Source organism: Sander lucioperca, chromosome 19 (assembly GCF_008315115.2).
Source record: "Sander lucioperca isolate FBNREF2018 chromosome 19, SLUC_FBN_1.2, whole genome shotgun sequence".
Classification (NCBI taxonomy): Eukaryota; Metazoa; Chordata; class Actinopteri; order Perciformes; family Percidae; genus Sander; species Sander lucioperca.
This window is the reverse complement of record NC_050191.1, coordinates 18,310,792-18,335,055: the sequence shown is the minus strand read 5'-3', so window position 1 is coordinate 18,335,055 and position 24,264 is coordinate 18,310,792. Positions and strand designations below refer to the sequence as shown.

General features: G+C 40.3%; 1 protein-coding gene across 3 annotated transcripts; it reads left to right on the top strand.

Annotated features, from left to right (window-relative positions):
• Window positions 1–252: 252 nt before the first annotated feature.
• On the top strand, window positions 253–23,717 carry pinx1 (PIN2 (TERF1) interacting telomerase inhibitor 1). Of its 3 annotated transcripts, none has more exons than XM_031322063.2 (7): window positions 253–384; window positions 1,113–1,222; window positions 1,313–1,405; window positions 2,956–3,037; window positions 3,782–3,874; window positions 8,294–8,376; window positions 22,333–23,717. In XM_031322063.2, the coding sequence occupies exons 1-7, from the start codon at window positions 366–368 to the stop codon at window positions 23,032–23,034; spliced, it is 1,182 nt and encodes a 393-aa protein (XP_031177923.1). In that variant the 5' UTR covers window positions 253–365; the 3' UTR covers window positions 23,035–23,717. The 3 variants fall into 3 exon arrangements, with proteins under 3 accessions (XP_031177923.1, XP_031177926.1, XP_031177924.1); XM_031322066.2 differs by lacking the exon at window positions 253–384 and adding an exon at window positions 391–512; XM_031322064.2 differs by lacking the exon at window positions 253–384 and adding an exon at window positions 403–526.
• The last annotated feature ends 547 nt before the right edge of the window (window positions 23,718–24,264 follow it).

The following is a 24,264-nucleotide window of genomic DNA, read 5'->3' as shown; positions in this document are numbered from 1 at the left end:
AATTATATTTTCAATATAATATACTGTATATAATATTATTCGGCTGTTGTTTTGGGTTCATTGAACTTGCGTGACCCAGCACACGTAGCATGTTTTATGATGTGGCTGTGGCTGTGGCGCTCTCTGTTGGCGAAGATAATCATTTGCAGTGATATTATTAAAATAACTTTAATAATAATTGTTAGAATAATGTACTAATTAACATACTTCCATCCGTATGGAATACGACACACAAAAATATTTCATAGGGATATGTTTACGACATACACAACCAGCGTGGTCATATCATCCATTGGTCATATTGTCTTCAGGCATTTTTTGGGAAACCATACGCAACTTGCGTCAAGCTGTTTAAGGACCACAGGATGTCCATGCTTGCTGAACGTATGTAAATTTCTTTTAGAGTTTTGACGGATATTTCCCTGTTTCTTTCAATGTAACAATGTTAATTTGTATGTTTTGTGTTCGCTAAAACCCGCCGCAACCAGCTACCGAGAGGCTTTCTTCCGAAAGTATTCCGTATTTCGTACTTGTTAAACTGTTCGGGTAGCTAGCATTAGCATTGATACAGCAGTCTGTAAACACGTGCTTTCTCTTGTAACTCTACATCTCACTGCAGTAACATTTCATTAGCTCAGTTTAGCTAACTTTGTTGTGCTTAATGGCACATAATTTATTTATTTTTTAATGCATTTGATGTAAGCTATGGCACATTGTTCTCAGTTGTTCTCAGCATGAGTTTAAAGCATTGCTTCTGGTCTGATTTCCGTAATGTTGACAGTTGTCAGCCATTGTTTTTACATGCACATGACACCTCATTGTCCTGCTTATTATCTGGGCCAAAGCCCGATGTTTTTGACCAAGTGACCTTATCACTATAGTGTAAGGGTTTGAAATGTGTTTATTTAAATGATAAAAAGCTCAGGAAAGTATCAGTATCACAGTTACATATGATGTATGTTATAAACGCATTATCTGTCATATCTCGATACTGCGTTGTAACAAGTTGTGTGTGTACACAAGGTCTAGTCGGCGTCGCATTGAAGTGCGAGTTGCTTGTCCTGCTTGTTTATGTGTATGATGACTTTTATGTTATGCTGCTCTCTATCCAGCCCGGAGGAAACAGAAGTGGTCTGTTGACCCCAGGAATAGCGCCTGGAGTAAGGATGACTCCAAATTCGGTCAGAAGATGCTGGAGCGAATGGGCTGGTCCAAGGGCAAGGTGAGATGGAGCTTCCTGGTTGGGTCAACAGTGTGTGAATGAGTTGATGAACATCTGTGTCAATGTTATGTCTTTTCTTTTCATGTTAAGGGCCTGGGCAGAAGTGAGCAAGGCTCCACTGACCATATCAAAGTCAAACTTAAAAACAACAACTATGGTCTTGGAACCAATGCCAGCTATGAGGTGAGCACACACTTTGTGACTTAATACTTTTTTTAAATTATTTTGTCTCTGTTCATTTTTCACAATTGCTGTTAATGTTAAAGTGTAACTACTGTAACTTTTCCGACCAGGACCATATGTTTTTGTGTGTAAGTGATTGATAGGAACAACAATCTTCGAAATTGGTCCAGTAATAAGTGTGAACGCTGTAACCAGCAGCCACAGACAGAGCTGCAATGTAACCCTGCGGGGCAAATGTGCATCGTCAATTTGGTCCACTAAAAGTGCTTTTTTTGCCACTGAAAGGCTCAGATTAAGTGTCTAAGTGACAAAGTGTCTGACAACATTATGGAAAGGATCCCTACAGAGATAGGCCTTTTTATAATAAACCTATTCAAGACGTTTCTGTTTAACCAGAAACAGCTCTGAGGTCACTAGCACTAAACCCACCAGACTCTATTTAAAAAAAGAGGCAACATATTTTCATGTGTAAATCGGAAAACACTGTGTTTACTTCAACCAAAACTAGAGTTGTGATTGTTGCAAACGGGGAAAGACGACCCAAAACCACTTTACATAGTTTTATTTTGTTTCTGTCGACTTTGAATGAATTGTATTTATTTTTGTATTGTATCTAAAATTACTGTTTATTTACATGGAGTCTTGTGGCTTTAGCGAACGCAATTTCGCGGATGTTTTTATGTTTAAAAAAAATGATCTTACTCTTTAACAGAAAGATCGACCTCCTTAGAAATCCTTTCCATAATGTCAGACATTATGGATATATCAGCCTGTCAATGGCAAAACAAGCACTTTTGTGAATAAACAATACAAGCTGCATAGTTGCCCTATTAACTTACATTACAGCTTGTTCCCATCAGTCACTTAGACGCAAAAACAGGTTGAAAAAAACAGTAGTTAGCGTTTAACATGTAAAAAACGTAAGTCTCTTTTTGAGTAATTTTCCAAGAGAACCTAAAAAGATGTTATTAGATCATTATAGTGATTAAATCACTCACAAGGCTGTTTGTAGATGTAGGTTTCAATGCATGGGAGCAGTGTATTTGTATGTGCCTTGAGGGGGTTTATTTAAACTACTTGCATTTATCATCTAGCTTTCTTGAGGAATATTAAAGTCTCTAAAATTACATTTATTTCAGTTTTGATTTAAATGACCACAAATACTTAGACTAACCCCTTAATACTGAAAAAAACACCATAGTATATAATACTATTGCATTGTACAGAGAGATGTTTCTGCTATAAGACTACCCTCTTTCATATAAATGGGCTGTAAAAAATAATAAACACCTGTCAGTATTACACGATTCAATTCAACAGCACCACAAACTTCATCCTCCAAAATGGTCATACAGTTAAAATAACACATAAACCATTATAGCCTTCACGAAGGGAGGATTTATGGAAGGGCGGTTGTATTAGATTGCATTAGTTTTAGCTAGGTGTACCTAATAAACTGGCAACTGAGTATACAAATCCAAAATTATCTCCTGTATTACTTTTGAAGTTAATTGCCAGTTCTGTTGTGTTGACATCTGGTGTGTTTACAGGATAACTGGATCGCCCACCAAGATGATTTTAATGAGCTTCTTGTTCAACTGAACAACTGCCATGGTCAAAACACCGGCACTGGTATGTACTGTGTTTGTAATGTGCATATATTGCACTGTTTACTAACGGGTTGAGAATTTATTATTAAGTTCTGTGTACTGTTCAAACCAGTGTCACTTGTTCTTCACATACCAATTACATTAAAGAAAATGTTTTAATTGATTTCAGTATGAAACCAAAAACAAGGTCCTTAAAGTGTACTGCCCCTGCAACACCACAGTGTGATCAAGCACTTTGTTGGCTCTGGTTGTGTGTAAAAAAAAAAAAGTGACTATAAATAGTTGATTAGATCTGGCCAAAGGATATTGCCTATTTACTGACATATGATACATACATATGATATGACTGACACTACATTATCTAAAGTTGATACATCAATGTATACTTAACTCCAGCAAGCATTGCATGATCCATCACATGCAATATGTAATATGCCATATATCTATACTCTTCTATACTTACTTTCATTTGTAACCTTCCCAACACTGGCTCTGTATTAAACTACACAACTACACCAAATTACATTGCAGCTATTTCTGGTTGGTTGGTCCATCTATTGGACAGTAGAGGGTGCTGCACTGCAACATTTAGAAGAGAAAACGGTCACCGTCATACAATAAACATCTTTATCACTGTTCTGGGAAACCAAGCATATATAGAATACTGTTTTATTCGAGTTGGTAAAGATGTGCAATAATGCTGAACATGAATTTGTAATTACACGTGGCCATATTTTCTTTTGTATTTTTTTGTAATTATCTATAGAACCTCCACCACCAGAGGAGCCGAAAGGATTCAGCTTGGAAGAGAAGTCCAAGACCTCCAAAAAGAGGGTCCATTACATGAAGTTCACTAAGGGTGAGTTTATCTTTACAGCAGGAGATCAGAGGGATAAATCTAGCTCAGGAGAAATGTGCACGCAAGGTTTTCTTTTCTCATTCTCAACAGTCATTACATTGATTACCTTTAGTATCATGTAACAAACTCAGCCATACTGAATTACATGTTCAGCGTGTAGCAAAAATGATCTTTTCAAGGCAACTGTGTACTGTGTACTGTGTACCCCCCCCCCCCCAGCAACAACTTAAAGCAACACCAAAGTGGTTCACAGTGGTTCATCAACTCGTAACAGGGCGAACGACACTTATGCATTCGCTTTGCGGCCCTCTATCGGCTATAACTGCACTATGCAAGTTTGCCAGATCGGGTAGCGGATTTGTAGTTTGAATGAGAACTGTAATTGACAATTCCGCTTCCAACCTGTAGGGGAACCGAAGAGGAAAAGTGCTTTGGTGTTGCTTTAAGTGTGTGCCTCTACTTTTTTAGTTTTCCACCTTTCATACAATCAACCCAGACAGACAAAAAGCTTCCTTAACCCCTCGTTGAGCCTTGTGCACTTGGCTCAGACCACAGATGCTGATCAGAGCTCTGTCAGCCCGTGCTGGGTCAGTTGGCCCGGTCAGTGCTCAGGGAGGTTATTAATAACTCTTCTTTCTACTTTCATTACTCCTTTACACGTCAGGAAGTCAAGATTTGCTGGTCAAGGCCAGTACACTGATAGGCACGAGGAGGAATTTGGTGTTCAGGACCACTGGAGACCAAAATGAATAACCATATTTTACTGCTGAACTGCTTTACTTGAGCATGGAGCATAGTTGAGTGATATACAATTTCTTAAGATTAAGAAAATTGTCAGTTTTCATTAATAATTAGTGCTTTGTGTTATATTTGCAAACTTGCAATACGTAGTAATATTAATTAGTGTGAGTTCTTTTTATTACAGTAATTCCGAATGCAAGAATAGAGGTGCAAGCTCATCAAAATTGTGTTAAAGTAATTCATATATAATGGTCAGGTCAACATACATGGGAAAACAAAATATCTCAACTTTTGCCTGACCTGGAAGAGCCTTTTATATTTTACGTCATTCAATAGCAACTTCCTGTTTCCTGTTTGGGGCATCTGGCATGTTCATTTACTGGCCCCCAAAAAACACCTCCCAGAGGCTGTGTGACCCATTAGATGACCCTGCCAGATAAAACCTGGCCTCAGTCTCTTCCCCAGACCCTCTCACCCTGTTTTTGTGATCTTAATTTGGCAGAAGCCAGAAAAAGCCTATAAAAATAATGTCCCCGGTGGATCAGATGCACCATACAAGGCGCACTTAAGACATGAAGCAGGGACATTAAGGATGCGATGATTTTCCTCCAGATGCTCTCCTTTCTGCCCTCACTCTCTATACATACTTTATTGAAGTCATACAACTCTGTGTAACAACGAATTTGTGCAAAAGTTGACTTTTCTGACTTGTGCGGAGGAACATTTGCCTCAGTTGATGTTCCATATTGGGAGTCTGCATATGTTTGCTGCTTTGATTATGAATGCATCCCTTATGAATGCATCCCTGCTGTTTCTAACTATCACTAGTTTATAGTTTCTTAATGACAGATCAGCATAATGAGAATGTAAGATATTATTTGCATTGTGCACTGAAATCTTTTTAGTAAAAAATAGTACTGTGAATCCCACCAAACTGTGAGCTCTGTATTCTTATAGCCCCCCCCCCCCAAAAAAAAGCCTCATTGACCCCATTTAAAACAAAAAACAATACCTTGCTGAAGTGTTTTTTGTCATTTTGACAGCCACATTTGTCTGTTGTTTATCAGTGGACATTGGTGTTGACTCTGAACTTAGGACTTTTTTCAGAAATACTCCAACTTGTCGTCATCTAATAAAGTCTGATCCCACGTGACTTTGAGTTCTAATCCATTTGAGAAAATCCTTTCCGTTATCACCACCAGCTGTTTATACATGTCAGGGGGAAGCTAAGGAGCAGGTAGCAACTGCCACTGCTACTGTTTGTTACATTAAGACATTTGACACCCACTCTCTTTCACAATCTTTATTTTCTCAGGCTGTCAGAAAACAGCAGGAGGCAGTTTAGGGGAAAGTGTGTTTACACTGGAATTCAATCTTGAGCCAGTTTGTGGCTCTGTAGGTAGTAGACCCGTTTTTGGCAACTTAACACCACGTCTACTCAAAAGATGCGGCAACTGTTGTCATGCAACAGACGGGACGCTGGCACTTCTTGTTTGTCCATAAACGATTCATAACTTGATTGGAAACTTGAGAGTTGAGTGCTCCTCCTGCCTTAAGTGGTCTGACAGGCATAAACTATCATAAACTGCGCATAAACTGTTTTAAAATGGATGTCTATATGCAGGAAATATGTATGGTCCTCTCGCCATGATATTAGACAGCTACAATCTTGTTTTATTCATTAATTTTTACTTTCTCTAATCATCTCCTTCTGTTGGCATTGCCTTGTGGTCTGGATTGGCATGGGCAACCAAATGGTTACCTGGCAACATATAACCAGCCACGCCTGTTTGCATGCTTCCACTGACTGCTCCGATGCTGGCTCCCCTCCCTGCGAAGCTGTTGCCAAGTTAAGGCTTAGTAATAGATTTAGTGTTGCTAAGCATGTTACATGAGAGGTTGAAATGTCAGATACTACTTAAAGCTCTGGATGTGCAGAGATCAGGCAAAGGTCAACCATTGAATTTACCATTTTTTTTAAACCTGATTTCATATCCAGTCATAAAAAATATAAGATACATAATTAGCTTAGTCTATAATTTGTTACTAAATTCCATGCATTCCTGCTTAAGTGCTAGTCTTGTCTAGTCATTTATTATTAATTGATTGGTTAATTTGATATAATACCTGTAAAATCATCAATGCAAAAAATGCTGTAGCCACATAAGCATCTAAGAACCTCCCAAACATCTCCCTCTCCGTCTCAGCGCAGGCCTCCTCCTTACTCTCTCCTACTTTTTTATTGATATCCTGTTCAGGCTGGTTCCCTCACTGCCAGCGCTGAGGATTGATGTCCTTTGTTTCTGGGGAAAGGCACCAAAATCTCCACTGCTGAGGTCTGGGGCCCACAGCATAAACCAGTAACCCAGTTTTAATTGCTACCTCCATCTATTCCCTGTCACAGCAGCAAGGGTGGTTGATGCAGAATTTAACTACAGCTTTCCATCCGTTGCTCTGTGCAGTTGGCTTTAACGTAGTTAAAGTTGGGGGCTTTTAACAAAACAAATATTCACATTTCAGCCAGTATGAGTCTGAACGGTTTGAGAAAACAAGACCGACCATATGAACTACAGCATATCATCAGGCTAAAGAGCTAAGGGCCACACATAGTAAGTTGTGTTATTTGTTTCCTTAGAAACATCACATGTACCTCCAGTCCATGACTGGACGCCATCAATCAATTTCATTTTTTTAAGTTTCTGGATTTCTCTGTAGAGCCTCAGTGATCTGTTGGTCTGGTTTGACTAGTTATCTGTACTGACAGTTGTTGCCATTTCAACCATGTCCTTGGAAACCAGCATGTATTCACTAACACTTTACAATGCACCAAAGCAGTGCACATGCTTCATCCTGCGTAATGGGTATTTAGCCACCTTTCAATGTTTTAACTCCTTTTTTATCAGAACATTGTTATTTGCACTTTCACCTAAAAGCCTGAGAATTTTGACAGGTACTTCCTCATCCAAACAGCGAAAGGTCAGATTGGGCATAATTTTACGTTTGACCTGAGTTCACCAGATGACAAACAGCACAGGCACCCCCCCCCATTTATTTTAGTTTTCAACATACTTTCTTGGTTTTACTTCTTAGACCTGCATATGCAGTGACTTTCAAAGCTAAGAGTAGGGGAGATAGAGGTTCAAAAGCAATAAATAACCAAATGTTATCGGAGCCCCACTGAAGGAAGAGGATGCAGCTGTACGAACAGGACCTGGTCTTGAGACAGACGACTGTGTGCTCCAGGAGTCTTTGAGGCCCGGCTTGAAAATGGGAATCCGGAGGTGTGGCGTGGCAGACCTTGTCGTCTATTTATTTTTCTTTACCGTTTTATCCCTGGAGCAAAAAGCAAACAAGGCAAATCTCCCCTTTCTTTGCTCAAGAGACCACCTCTCCCTACCTTTTAGCCCCAACGCGGGCATGCACGCACGCACGCACACACACACACACACACACACACACACACACACTTAGATGTCTGCATTTTCAAATACATTTGCAAATGTAAAAACCCACTAGTTCATGCCATTAATGGTTTGCCTTGTGAATTGGTGATTCTGTGTCATTTTATCTTGTTTGAATTAGTCCTATATATAACATATGCCAAACATTTCTATAGTTTTAATGATTTTTAAATGGCAATTGCTGTATGATTTTGAAATATTTTTTTCCCCCTTTTAGGAAAGGACCTGTCCTCCCGCAGTGAAACAGACCTTAACTGTATCTTTGGGAAGAGAGGAAGATCTGTCAATGACAAAGAGCAGGTAAGAGGCATCAAGTTTACTTACATTATCAGCAATGACAAAGAAAATCCTGTCTGGCCTTATAATTTAGGCAGATATTTTCCTCTTTTCTTTTGACATAATTACATTTTTTTTTAAAAGATTTTTTTTGTGGCATTTTGGGCCTTTATTTAATAGGACAGCTTAAGACTTGAAAGGGGAGAGAGAGAGAGAGGGAATGACATGCGGAAAAGGGCAGCGGGTGGGAATTGAACCCACGGCCGCTGCAGCAAGGACTGAGTCTCTGTACATGGGGGCGCACGCTCAACCAGGTGAGCTAACCAGGCGCCCCAACATAATTTAATTTAACCTGAAAACAAAGGCGCATACAACCATGTTTAAAATCCAAACGAAAGCCTGCACGCTGTCGATCACTTTACAACTTCAGAAATAATGTTTGGTTTGGCTTGCTTTCATTCTGTCATAAAACAACCTAGATATAAAACGTCCAAATATTCACCAACAAAACATGTATCCAAAATGAAACATGGACCCACAGAAACACAAAACAAACTATAAACAGCATAAACAAGTGCAATTAGTGCATATAATTGAAGCATGACACATAAAATAAATAAAATACAAGTGAAAATAACTTATTTCCATAGTTCCAAAGTGTGTTCAAGTAATCGACTTTCATCGTCTTTCACAGTCAGTTTATGATCAGATGCACTTGGCTCTAGGACTTTCTTGTGTAGTAATTATATCCAAAATAGGAAAGATGACATGACTAATGCCTGTAATATATGATTATTCATTAGATCCAGTAAGTCTTAAGTGCACTATATCCAGGTACAAAATATCGGTAGAGAATACTCCTAATCCAAACTGTAAATTACTGTTTTTGCAGTGAAACTAGTTTTCTAAACCAAGGCCTGTGATCTCTCTTAACCCACTCAATGTCAAGTGTGCGCTGGGGCATGAGATGGCATACCTCTGGCCAGGTGGCTCGAGCTTATCTGTCTCTGTCTTGGTAATTAAGGGTGACCACTGATGCTGATGCCTCCATCAGTCGCTGCAGTATAATGTGATCCTTGTGCTTCTACAGCGCCAAGCTCCTGAGCAGCCTGTGGCCCTAGATTACCAATGTCACATCGTGCAGTTTTAACACTGCCAACAGGCCACTGATGCCGGCAAGAGCATCTAAATCCAGTTAAAGGATTTGCACTCTTACCCCCTACTCCTCTCTCTGCACTCCCCCTCTTCTCTACTTCTGTCTTGGAGCGCTCACATCAGGTAGTTATAATGCCAGGGGGCATTATTAAAGGCAAATCAAAATTGGGGTGATGTGTGCAGAAATGTGAAATAATGACGCTTGCAAAAAAGTTTTTTTTTTTTTGCTTCTGGCATTGGTGTTAGGTCACATCAAACGTCACTTTGCCATTTGGCGTTAATGCTGGCTCTCGTGCTTTTTGAAATGTAGCTTACAGGCTTAGACATTTCTGTCCTAGTAAGTTCCTTTGGCTTATCTATCAAAAACAAAACCTTAAATACATTTTCAGATATTAGATGTTTTGGATACTAACATATGGGACTTTTTTCTGACTTTGCATGAACATAAACTGTTATTGTCATTGTAAAAACATGAGTAGTGACACAAACAGACACAGAACTTCCATGTCTTTTCTTATAAATTAATACATCTTCATTCAATAAACTGGTACTTTTGGTGTCACGAGTTCTGCTGACTCCATACAGAGCCAAAAGGACAATGACAAATGTAGCTTTTGGACTCAGACAGAGAAAAGCTTCATCCTGTTTATCTCAAGCATTTGGCTTGAAGAAATTGGCATCTTTAAATCCATAAATTGCACGAGAAAAACCTTTTCTATTCCCCCGCAGGTGTTGAGCCATAACATCACAATGGCTACTGCTCCCTGGCTGATTAACATTGGAAATGCAAGCAATACACACCATCATTTTCTCCCTAATCGTTTGGTTATGGGTTGTTATTTTTCAGCCAGGAGGGACACCATTGAGCATATCGAAAACACTGAACACAATTACAATGGCATCCCGTGAGGCCTTGTGTTGAAGCCCAGCAACATCTGAGGTTACTGGGAAGAGGTAAAGAGGGTGATGGACCAATCAAGCTCTAGGCATTGTGCAGAATCTCCTGTGAGTGTGTCAGTGACACTGCAAGTGACCCTCAGTGCACCCTGATCTGTGCTTACAGTAGTCCACCATCACTATTACAGCGCACATTATGCTCTACTATGTACACACATGGAATAATCTCAGTACCCTAAAGGGTTATACTCCTAACTAGTGACTATTTGAACATTAGGGGCTTTGGTTTAGTGGTGAGGCCAGGGGACCTGACCAAATCTGGATCGGCTAATCCAGAACTGCCCTCCTTCCCACTCATGAATCTTCCAGTACCTCACCCACCACCTACTGCTGTCTCTCCAGCCTCCCTTCCACCAGTCCCCCACTGCTGGGGTTTTCCTTCCTCTGCAGTGATGTGCTTCCTGCTGGCCTCTTATCGCTGCTCACAACACTCCCTGAAACGCAGACAGGCAGACACACACGCACTCAGCTGTCCCTGTTTGTCAAAGGCAGGACTAGATGTGTTAAAAAGACCAAATATGCACATTGGACGGATTATTAACTAACCTTAACCCTTCATAATAATTGGTTGTGTTCAGTTTGCCACTTGGCTTCATCCATAATTATGTTTCATCTGTCTTTTTAAATTATGTTTTGGTTTAATCCACCTGCCCTGACAGTAGAGTTGTTTTTTGGGTTAAAGTCGCCCTCTTTTTTTTTTTTTTTTTTACTTTCAAATTTGTAAAATGTTTTCATGATTTATTTTGTATAAAAATATATTTGGGAGTTGAAACTAAAATGTAGGAGGAGAGCTTTTGATGTTCTTCAAACAACCACAGATGCACTTGGATGTGCAAGGGAAATAAAATTCTAAGACCACAATACAGTAGGTGTGTGACAACAAAACAAGTCCACGCCCCATAAGTCCCTCAAAAGGCTTACATTTGTTTTTAATGCATTTATTGAGGACATTTTTAGGATGTCATCATTAGATATCTGATAAGATAGAAGAATAATTGAGCAAGCCTACGCAAGCGTATCACTGTCAACTTTAGATAATTGACACTTTTTAATCACCAATGATAGACAAATTTCAGACTTTATTCGAAATGTATTGAGGTTCAATATCCAGCCCTACTTAAAAATGAAAGAGTGGGTACTGAAGTAGTAAAAGCTTACCAAACATACACTTAGTGTCCACTTTAGTAGGTACTCCTGTACAATCTAATGCAATCCAAAACCACTGTTCTGCCATAAAGTTTACTTTTATGATGCCTGTTCAGTTTTTTTCTTGAAACTTGTCATAGACGTGTTAATTCATTCATACTTTTTAGCATCAAGGTCATAGTGGTAGTGTTTTGCTGGACTGCATTATATTAAGAGCCTTTCCTAATATTCTGCCCTCATGTATGTAAATAGGGAGGACAAACACCTCAATATAATGCAGTCAGGTACTATGACCTTAGTGATAAACATAATTGAATTTACACGTTTTCGAACAAATTAGTTTTTAAATACAAACTATGATCTACAGGATAAATGGATGACCACCATTTCACCCACAACCTCAGTCCACCTCACCGCGTAGCCACCTGCAAATGTATGTTTAAAACCCTTATTTACACTCCCTGACCAGTGAGGGTTTATCAAGTTTTTGTGGAGCACCTGTCCATCTACGTGGCTCTCTGTTATCCATCACCCATCCCACGCTTGCAAGCCCCCTCCATCTCCTGCTTCCTCTTGCGCCCTTCAACACAATTACTCACAGTATGACAAACGACAGGCTCTCTCTGCCGAGATATCAAAAAGCCCCGGCCACTTCTAAATGAAGGCACTTTGGCAGCCCTGTGCTCCCTGTGCTTATCGGCGGGCGAGCAGTGCCCCTGGCCGTCCTGCGTCCCCATCTCCTTCCTCCCCCTTCTCCACCACTGTGCCCTTCTCAGGGGGTTTAGTTAGGGGAGCCACATGGAGGGCCAGCCCGGCTTGATTTATCTCCCTTGCCCCTCTGCCCGGCCACTCAGGCAGGCCGAAAGAGCCGACGAGGCTCCAACGGGCCTCAGCTCGAAAGCCCGGCATTAGCTGAAATAAACCATTCTGCCGCCCAGTGAAAAATGTCCTCTGATTGGCTAATTAATCAGTCAAAGGGGAGCGACGCGGCTTGTGACTTGAGGGACCCAAGCGGGCGACCGCAAAGGGCCTGCTGATAAATAGACTCCTCGCCGATTCATACATCAACAAAAGTTAGTCATTTTTTAAAGCTGCCAGCTCAGATGAAAGGTGGAAACAAGCCATAGTTTTTATTTTTCCACCTACATTTGCTTCTATGTTTCTTTTAGGGAGTGGGGGTGTTTAAAAAAAGAGACAAAATTCAGTTTTTATCTTTTTTGTTTTTCTTACTTTTACAGCTATTTAAAAAAAACTATTTCTAATGAAGGATGAAAGACTATAAAATGGCCATGCCTTAGGTACAGACATTTAAACTGTCATTGTAATAAATGTTAAAGAAAATGTTAGATTTCAATATTTCAGTTTTTTGATTTAATCTACCAGATATTGAATTTTGTAAAGAACCCCACGTGTAATTTTATAATCGGCTACATTTTATTTTAAGCTTACTGATTCAGCCTCTTAATCAGTACAGTAAAACAATTACATTCATATCTATGAAGAATTAAGTTTTACAGTCGACAGATATGATATTAAAAGCATCAAAATTGTTACATCAACCCGTTCATTAGTTCTGTACTCCTTAAAAATGTCAGGGAAGAATAATGGTTGAGTATAATTTGGTACAAGGCTTGTTTTGACGTCTGAACCCTCCAGTCAGAAAGTCGGTATGGCTCACCCTGCTCTCGGGTCAGCATGACCCCTGCGGCCTCTCCCACTCCCACTGCTGCTCAGGCACAAAGGGCCGAGGATCAGGCCTCATCGGGTGGCACCTGTTGCAAGTTTTTCCTGCCCACGCGTCTTCCACATGAAAGATCGCACGTCAGCGGGGGCTCCCCTGATACCACCATCTTAAGGAATATGGGGCAGGGGCGCTGCGGGTTGGGGGCTCGAGCGTTTGGCAGATGCGTCTGCAAGGCGCCAGGGAGTCAATGGGCGGAGTCAGTAGTGAAACTTTGCTGACAGCGTAGAGCCAAAATGTCTTTTCAGTACAGAAATGGTCTTCAACTCTAGAAAGTGTTTCACAGGTTGCTGCTGAGGCCTGTGAACAGTGAAGTGAGGTAGCAGTGAATTGTTATTTTGAAAGTTTAAAATTATTAGCAACCGGGCTGGTTTGTCGAAGATGAGGCATACAATGGTTCCATTAACATATCTTTAGTTGCTATGATCATTTGACTAAAACATCTGTTTTATTACATCTTGACTTCAGTCTGACAAGTTTTTTTGTCTTCAATTGTTGTTAATTTAAGTATCTATTTCATCATTGGTGCGTAAACTAATAAAGGCTGGCTTAGATTTCTTTACACATGGCGAGTACTGTATGTATTTGAGTATGTTTGTATCAAGCAGTTTTATTATTAACTTCTATTCTTCACAGGGTTAAGTGTCTGACCTGTTGGTTTACATTCTTTACTTACTGCTGAGTTCCACTGCATTGTATAATTGACAGTATGAATAGGAATACGGCACTAAAGCAGAGATTTTCTTTTTTGCTCAGTTGTCCCATCAACCTCAGCATTGATCTGTGGAAAGGGGATGCCGGTGTAAATGTGCGTTGTCGCAGTTTGAATGGGCCACTGCACTCATGCAGGGAGCTGAGGTTATTGTGAAGCCGAAGAGCTCTAATGCGTTCTCAGATAACATCTAATTGCCTCAAGCAAAAGCTCTCTCTTTCTTGAGCATGTTTGTTGACGGGCCCGTTTGCTTCTACCGCTGAAAATATCAAGACCCGCCAAGCGAACCCCCTCGCTCCAGCCCCTGCCACACACACACACACACACACACACACACACACACACACACACACACTCTCTCTTACCACCTACCTCCCTGGCAGTTCTGTGGACTGCTCCCTCCTGGCCATGCCAGCTCGCTGACACTTACAGATTAGCGCAGAGAAAAAAGAAAAAGAGGGCGTCCGTCTCTTAGTTACGGGCCTAAGCTAGAATACATGGGGCCGGGGTAATTACCGCCTGGTGAAGCTAACCGCCCAAAGATTTCCAGCCCTCTCGGCTGTTTACAGCAACCGACTACCGTTTAATCACTGACTCTTAAATCTAATAAATCACAGCTGGAGAAAAAATAATCACTGTATCTTCCCTCTCTGGGGTTGGGGTGAGGGGACCCTATGCTCTTGAGGGGGGCATTGTCGGCAAGCATTTGCAATGTTGAACAAGCACAGGGCAGTCATGCTGCATGCATAATGTTGTCTTCATTTGTTACTTATGATAAACGTTCTCGCACTGGGCACAAAGTGCAATTTTTCAAATCCCATTTTTTGTGTTTTGTCTCAACTACACACACAAAATGTGCCTTTAGCAAAAGTATTGCTTTATGGAAGCTTCCATGTGTGGCGTTTAATGTACTTATAGTACATCATTTTATAGTTTTTAACTTTGTTACCTTGTGTAAATATAATTTCTGCCGAAAAGGAGTAACATTTTAGGATCACATTGGAGGCAGTGACATTACTTTAAAAAATTGATGTTCAACCGAAGGGTTTGCTTATTTACCAGGGAATAAGGTATCCACCTGTTTTTCTGTCCGCCCACATCATGCTCATGAAGGATGGCCTGCTGGACTTGTGTGCTCATCAGGGAGAGACAGCTGGCTAATCAGGGCCTGATCCATAGACCTTGAGTATCGCCAAATTTATTATTGTGGCAGGACAATGAGGGCACACTCATGCAATTACAGACCCAACCAGTATTGGCTAGAAATTATTGGAAAAACAGCAAATAATGCAAACAGGCAGTTTTAAGAAAATAAATGGGCAACTGCAGCTTTGCCAAATGCTAATTAACATTTGAGCCAGAAGGTGACTTTATACCTTTTTGAAAAGCTGATCAGTAAGACATATTTGTTTTCATAACTTTTAATAAATACAATGGAACTTATCACCACACATATAACCAGTCACCATTTTTCATAATTTTTCCACGAGGGTCTAAAAGGGCTGGTTGTGCTACAATGAAATGCCCAATTAAAAAAACAGTCAACGAGAAATAACACCTTCTTTTAATCTGGTGGGGGTATTAGCCAGGTTTTAATATGAAATGTTATCAAATTAATTATTTGACTTCTTTTTCCCTTCAAGGGTTAACAAAAACATGTTTTACGTGTAAGTTGGCTTATGCATAAAAACATTACATGTCATTTAGCTGACGCTTTTATCCAAAGCGACTTCCAATTAATTGCTTTCCACCTTGAAGGTGCAACTACAGACAACAAGTAGTAAGTGCAAGTACATTAGCTTTAAATAAGCAAAACTACAAAGAAACATATGAAAGTGCAGCTTTAAGCATATGTACACACCGCCGCCGACTTGAGCTTCAAAGTTTCAGGAAGTCATTCATTTTCAATGGAAGCCGGCTTCTCTCAGCTGCAAAAAGCGGCAAAACTGTCGCTGCCGCGTTTTGGGAGTGTTGAGCGACCAGAGCGTCAAGCAGAAAGTTGAAGTTTGGTCAACTTTATGATAATGAGCTAATGATGCGATTCAGCCGCAAACGACCAGCAACCAATTGGAATATAGACGTCCTTCGCGCTGGGTGATTCCAGAGAAACATACGATGTAAACTTTCGTTCCTACCAAAACATTAGTTCCGAGAAAATGGAGGAAAAGCTCATCATCGCTGTTGCTGGGTTCCCTATAATTAATGATATGACTTTGTTTGCGTATATGGAACAGGGTGCAGCTGACAACACTGAGGGGTGTTAGTAAGCTTGTTACCCTCGCAGTGCTGTCAGCTGCCCTCTCTCTCCCTCACAAGCATGTGCGCACACACAGTATTATTCACACAGGAAGTGCTGTGAGGCTGCCTTTGGGCTGAGAGGAGCGGGGTGCAGCTGACAACAGTGTGAGGGGTGTTAGTAAAGTTAAGATTGAACATGATCGAACATAGAATGCTGCCAGGTCAGAGCGGCCAAAGTGTCAAAAGCTTCCCCATACTTTTTGACAGGCGTCCTTGACAGGGCGGCCAGAGCTTCTTTTGCAGCTCAAGTTGGCGGCGGTGTGTACGTACAGTAAGAAAATATATATATATATATATATTTTTATTTATTTATTTATTTTTTATTTATTTTTGTATCCGAGGTGCAGTCGGAAGAGATGTGTTTTTAGCCTTCGGCGGAAGATGCGTATGCTTTCGGCCGTCCTGATGTCAATGGGGAGCTCATTCCACCATTTAGGAGCCAGGACAGCAAACAGTCAGGATTTCTTTGAATGATTAGTTGTCCCTCGTTGTGAGGGGGCAGCAAGCAGGTTGGCTGATGCAGAGCGGAGTGGGCGGTTTGGGGTATAGGGTTTGACCATGTCCTGGATGTAAGCTGGGGCTCATCCATTCGTGGCCCTGTATGAAAGTACTAGTCTCTTGAAGCGGATAGGGGCAACAATTGGTAGCCAGTGAAGAGAGCGGAGGAGCGGTGTAGTGTGAGAGAACTTGGGGAGGTTGAAGGCAAGTCGAGCCGCTGCATTCTGAATGAGCTGCAGGGGCAGGATGGCACATGCAGGCAGGCCAGCCAGGAGGGAGTTGCAGTAGTCTAGACGTGAGATGACTAGAGCTTGAACCAGAACCTGAGCCGCCTTCTGCGTTCGAAAGGGACGTATCCTTCTGATGTTATGCAGCATGTATCTATACGATCAGGTAGTTGCAGCAATGTTGGCAGTGAAGGAGAGTTGGTTGTCACACCCAGTTTTCTAGCAGTCTGGGTGGGGATTACCACAATGTTGTCAGTTGTTATAGTAAGGTCCTGGGTAGGAGAGCCCTTCTCTGGAAGGAAAATGGGCTCAGTCTTGTCAAGGTTGAGGTAGGTCAAAACCTACTGCAACAACATTCACTGGTTTTAATTGTTTCATCATGGAAACAGAGCTGCCAAGCATACCAATGCTTGGCTTCACAAAATACAGGACCTTTGTGGCCATGATAACAACTGGAAGGAGTGTGATTTTGTTAATTGTTAAATTGGTAATACCTAGAATAAGGGCTGCAACTAACCTTGTAGTCTATAAAAGTCGTGACAAATGCTCATCATGACTAAGATGGGTGTCTTCAGATTCTCTATTTTGTCTTAACAGTTTGAAAACGCAGATACATACTGTGATTTGAAACATAGAAAAGAATTAACCCTTTGAAAATCTGTAACCAGCAAATGTTTAATGTTGAGCCGATATAACGTCCACTCGTTAGCATTAAGTATAGGGCAAATGAAAATATGAGACATGTCCTGTGCTGATCCACAGAGGGTCACTAAGTTGTTATATTTTGCTATATTTCAGGGACATGTTTCAGGTTAAACTCCTGTCCAAACAATCCTACCACAAGGGCTCCATACCAGTGCTTATCTCTACAGATAATATGTAAAACTATAGAAACACTAGGAATCCACTCAAGGGCGATGTTTTCTAAATGCAGAGCTGTTAAGCAGTCCCAAAATTGTTTACTTAGGTAGGCCTACTTTCATGTAGTCTAGTACTTAATTGTGCCCTATGTAGCTCAACAGTGTAGGGGGAAGATTAATAGAATATTGCTCCGTATTAGCAAAGACTGTTAAAAACATTAGGACATGCCTAAAAGTATTCATAATGGAATCTTAGCTTGTAGCTTTTCTTGCTCCATAAAGGTTTAAGATCTAGCCATGTCAATATAATTTCTCTGCTGATCTTGTTGGGTCGAAAACGTTTCACAGTGAATCTTTTCCACCATCCCTCTGCTGGCTTGATTGACTCTCCTCCTGAATATGTTGGCCTCAGTATCTTGGCACCTTGGCACATGTCTTACCATTGGCTTTCCATGGGTTACATTAGCAGGGAGAGATAGAACTGGAGTGTCTTGAAGGAGGCGGCCTGTTGAATGTCTTCCCACCCTCTCCTTTTCTCTGGGACCCTCTGCGGGGCCCTCCCTGTGTTCCCTGCCCAGCCCCAGCCCCCGCCAGGGGAGAGAGCGGAGCAGGAAGGGCCCGATAGCCAGCCAGACCGCTCCTCTGCCGAAGGAGCCTTATCTCAGAACTGCACACAGTGCACTGAGCGCATCCTTTTCCTGGGGTTCTGGGTCGAGGAGGAGGAGGAGGCGTAGACACGGCTAGATATAGGCGTGTTCTCCAACCCCACTGTGTTGTAGCCTGGGACTGCCTTTTTCAATCATTCTTCTTCTCTAGTTTCAGCAATTATGTTAACTGATTTTATAAATTATAAACTGGTTGTGTCCCTTCTTGAGCTGGAGCTGTTGGTTTCATGCAAATTCCTTTTGTGCATTTGCTATTATAGGACAAAAATTTTAAATTTGGTTGAGCGTTTAAATATTAAAACGAGTTATGTTAAATTTTATTTTTCTCTTTAAGGATTGGCATTACACAAAGAAAAAAAGCTAAAGCACTATGGCATTATTAGCTTACTTGCCTTCACTATGCAAATGTATATTGACATTTTAGTCTTTTGCTGCAAGGGCTTAACCTAATCAGTTCACTGAGTAAAAGTAGTGACTGACAGACAGGTCTGCAGTCCATTCTTTTTTTAATTTTCAAACTATATGTAGCTACCACTGGCTACAACATAAGACTTTCTGTAGTAATTTGACTGTCCATTATTCATTCAGGAATGTAAATTAGTACCCATTTTATTTATTATTATGTAATAAAGGCATTTTCAAATTCTTAAAGAAGAAAATGTCACTGGTCTTGAGGAAAAGTGTACATTTTTGTTATCTATTAATACTACACACAAAAACATTTTTGTAATGACGGGTTTAGAAAGGAAATTAGGAATCTTAATGTGTTGATATTGCAGTGCTTACATTTTGGTATTATATTATAAATTATTTTACTGGCCTTGTGTGATTGCTATTTTGTGTTAAAATATTTTATGATAAAGCTTGTATATTACATGTATTCTGGTTTGAGGGTTTGTTTCATGCTGTACACTATATACTATGGCATTAATAGAAATTGTGACTGATAATAACCAGAGAAAATACACACTCTTGGAAATAGGGAAAGAAGATCTCAAACATTACTGCCGAGTCGTTTCTTAGTAACATGTTGCCCTCAACACTCGCCAACAAAAATCTCCAGGGCTGCCAGTAATGCTGACTGGATCTGGTTTATATCCATACTGTACGCATGTGTGTCCTGTCGGATCAGGGTCTAATGGAGATCCCCAGGCAGTGAGGACGAACCACGGACCAAGTTCCAGCCACTTCCCCGATGAAGGAGATGTTTCTCTCTCAGTCACTCTCCTCTTTTTTTCCCCCTCGCTCATTCTCCCATTCCCTCTCTTGAGAGTAATTTCACAGGCAGTTCTAAAGTGGCCCCCAGCCATCTTCCCAAATCCCAGTTACATGTTGTTTGGCGCTGTCAGCTCTAAGCCCCATCTCCTCTCTCCCAAGCAGAGAGGATGCCATTGTGCAGTAACAGGGAGTATAGATTTTCTCTGGGAAGTTGAAAAGTTTTTTTTTAATGGCACTTCACCTGAAGTTGTTAGAAGTTGGGGTTCTTTCTGCTCGAGGTCTGAGGTGACGGAAAACTTTGTAGTCCGTTTAAACACCTGCCTTGTCATAGATCCTCCATGTGCTTCATGACTTTGTGAAGCTTCTGAATCCATCCTTTTTAGATGGAATACAGTCAACAGAATATGCAGTAACTCATGTTAAATAATGATTTTACATGCATGTCATTTATACAATTTAGAACCTTAAAATAAGCATTGAACCAGGGGTATATTTACAGAGCAGTCATTTCTTACCATATTAATCAATATTTTAGGCCACAAAACAATGCCCTCATATATGATGAAGAGCCTTTTAGCAGGTTAAGAATAATAGCTTGTAGGGTTTCACTGAAGTTCCTGGTTGCTAGTTTGGCACTTTTGGTAATCCTAAGAAACCTTAGAAGACCGTAGAAATGTACGAGAAAGCCCAGCATATGTAGTAACGTCACATTTCAGTTTATTTAGGTCCCACAAGACCTGTTTGGATCTACATTAATATTGTTTTACCAGCCTTAATATTGTTTTACCAGCCTATCAGTTAGGTTGTCTATCTCAGTCAGTGTTAAGGGTCAAAGAAGTGTAATCTGAATGTAAAAGCTTTAAGGCCAAACCATGAGGTGACTCGACACAACACTGTTTTCAATTCATCTCTAATCTGTAGGGTTTGAAAAATGCCGTCCACTTCACCATCTCTGAGGCAGGCAATACACAGAGCTGCATTGTTTAGTGTGATTCTCAAGAGGACCTCCTGTATTCTTCTGGACAAATCATTATGCATTGAGTAGGCCATTAGGAAAATGAAGACGAATGGGTGGCAGGGGTGAGGTGACAAATTGTTCATGCTGTAGAGTTAAAAACTAGACCGTGTTGTACCTCACAGTTGTAAAGTAGTCCCTGTTTAATAATGTCAGTGACCAGGCTGACTCACGTCCCCAAATTAGAAACATTTTAACCTAAACAAATGAGTTCTGCTCTTTTCTCTTTGATAACTATTTTCAGTGTTTTTATAGCAAAGGGATCACCTTCTATCTGCCTCTCTGGAATCAGTTGAAGCCTTTTTTGCTCCGAGCAGCTTCCACTTTGATCCCAAAATGGGTCGTTCTGACAGAAATCTGTGTATCTGATGCTGCTATACTTTTTGGCAGACGCACGTTGAGGAGGTTCACAAATTAACAAACAACTGCCTACATAGTTGCAAACATTGCACAGTTATGTCATGTTGCAGGGGGAATAGTCTTGTGTCTCAGAATCAAGATGACATTATGCCAAACACCAGAAACCTGCATTAGCCAAGAAGAATAGTGGTCACATATACTGTAAATTATCGCCACAGTTGCCTGACAGATATTTGAGACAATGGCTTAACAACTCCACAAAACAGTTTTGAAAAATGAACAGTGTCCTGGCTTCCTACCGTTGATTATCCCACGTCATACCCTCTCTTGCTCTGTATGTTTTCTGTCTGTATCTCCAGTGCCACTGTCTATACAGGCAGAATGCCAAAAAAGTGATCTTTTAGAGAGAGAAAAAAGGAATTGAATTAAATAAACACCTGACAGTTTCATCAAAAACTGAAATCACCAGAGCTATTAACTGCACATTTATTGCATCTTGTGTATTGTGTAATTAAATGTTGATGTTAAAGAAGCGTAGTTACTTAAGCTTAGTATAAGCATGTCTAAGTACTTGATGTAACTGTCCGATATAAAAAGCGGTTTTAAGTCACATTTTACAGCTTTGATTCACACATTGAACTTGCAATGTAAATATTTCTTAACCATGTAAAATGATTTCCGAAAGTGGTATGCTTTATATTTGATGTGAACGCAGTTCTATAGTGTTGCAGTGTGAACTGAAAAAATACATCCTGTACACTGTCAACACATAATGGTTTATTTATTAAAGAAGGTATGTTTTGGGTCAGGCTGTTAAGGACACACAGCTGGATGTGTGGAGCTACATTGTGTTGTAAGAAGATGATGATAAATGTCACACGTGTGACAATTAGGTCCAGTGATGCTTATTTTAAGATGATCCTTTAACACCTATTGTTACCGCAACATCCTATTTGGGGCTCTTTTCACTCACTAAATCTTAAAAAATCTGCCTGGTTAATCTCTGCACGATGATTGACGATCACTTAAGCTCCTCGGTCCACCATTGTGTGTGTCTATTTCTGTATAGATCCCCTAAATGCTGCATTATATCCTAACTGTGTCTTCTCATGTGTGTTTTTGGTCCAGGAGAGCAACAGCAATGATTCTCAGGGTGAGACGGAGAATTTTACTCCTGCTGCCTTTGAACTGGATACAGAGTCAATCACCAATACTGTGAAAAGTACTCTCACTATGCAGGAGTATTTTGCACAGCGAATGGCTCAGTTGAAGAAGGCTCGTGGACAGGACCAGAGTACAGCACCCTCAGCGGAGACCAACGAGACATCGGGTCCATCTGAGGAACCCAGTCCCATCCTCATCAGCAACAATGATTCAGAAGAGTCCAAAAAGAAAAAGAAGAAAAAGAAGAGCAAAAAGTCATCGTATGAGCTGGAAGTGATTGAAGAGAACAGTACTGCTGCTCCTATCATAATAGTGGACGATGAGGACCAACAGCAGGAGCGTTTGGGGAAAAAGAAGAAAAAGAGGAAAATTGTAGAAAGCGAAGGAGCTACAAATGAGAACTGTAGCTCCACCTATGGTGTGGAGCAGAACTGTGAGGAGCTGCCTCCGTCGAAGAAGAAGAAGCTTAAAAAACACCATAAGGAAACTGAGCTTCTAAATGGACACGGGCCAACTGAGGATCAAACTGTAGAATCTGAGGTTGTTCACAAAAAGAAGAAAAAACAACGAGAGGAGGTGAACGATGTAGTTGAAGAGAACGAGGAGGAGCTGGTACAGAAAAAATCCAAAAAGGACAAGAAAAAGAAAAAGAAATGTCACGAATAGGATGAAATTAATAGAATGGCCTCTAATGCCACCCATGATCATGGGGGCACGTGTACGAAGTGATTGCCTTAAATGTCTTGTATAGATACAGTCTAATAACCTTAGACATTTGATCACATAAAAAAAACTGTCTACAGTGTATTCATACAGACATAAGTTAGCATTCTTTCTTAAATGAGTCAGTTTTTCCATGAAATTTAGGAATAATTGGATGAGTGCTTCCATGTGTCTCTTATTGAATAAAATGTATCCAAATTGCTTAATTAGGAAAAATGGTTATTTTATTTTTGTTTTGCAAACAATATGTATTTTTTTCTTCTTCTTCAAATGTCATTTGTGTCTTACCACCTTATATGCATCATCATTACTATTTATTTAGCATTCAAAGTGGATTTTATTTTCTTGCCAGCAATTAGTTTAACCATCTTATTCCAGTTCTTCAGACAATGGATATCTCCTTTAATGAAAGTGACCCAGAGACAGTTTTTGTTAGTTTTGCAAAAACAACAGAAGCACACAGACATTAGTAGCCTTCTTGATGTGATAAGACTTGACACATATGAACGGATGTAATTTGTTTGTCTGACAAATTTATGAGCTGTAAGAAAACCTACAAACTTTGGCGCTTTAACAGGATCAAATCCCTTTTTTTTTTTTTTTTTAATAAATCCAAAATTCCAATGCATGTTGTTTTTTCCCTTCATAGGTGGAGTGAAATGTAGGTGAATTTATAAGGAAAACAGTGTGGTGAGGAGAAATAGGTTTACTTTTGTTGAGCAGCAAGTACCGAATCTGAGCTGTAAAGGTAATCTAAAAAACGTATACTGATTTATGCCTTCAAAGATGGATGGCTTTCACAACCGTCACCCTTTCCACTTCTAAGGTTATGAAATGACCTAACAGACAAACTCAACAAGCCAGTTTTGTTCGGCGAGGTGGCATGAGTCAAAGGAGGAAAAAGGAAACTACAGATGTCGCATTGTACACGTCAAAGCAACATAGAAAACTGCAATTTGATTGCTTCATTAAGAATCTGCCTAATACTGTAAGTATGATGCACAGGGTTTTTTTTCTTCGGTCTGCTTTTTCTGTTAAGTCATTGAGATTAAATTCAGTTTATTACAAAGCCCATTAGTCCATACAGTTATCTTTTAAGTTAAAGATGCCTTGTTACAAAAAATAATTTGGCTCTAACAGATGAGGCTATCATGTTTTATGTTAAGAAATAAA

Coding starts and splice junctions, on each gene's coding strand:
- pinx1 (XM_031322063.2), top strand. Junction 1,406..2,955: donor GAACCAATGCCAGCTATGAG/GTGAGCACACAC, acceptor GTGTGTTTACAG/GATAACTGGATCGCCCACCA. Junction 3,038..3,781: donor TGGTCAAAACACCGGCACTG/GTATGTACTGTG, acceptor AATTATCTATAG/AACCTCCACCACCAGAGGAG.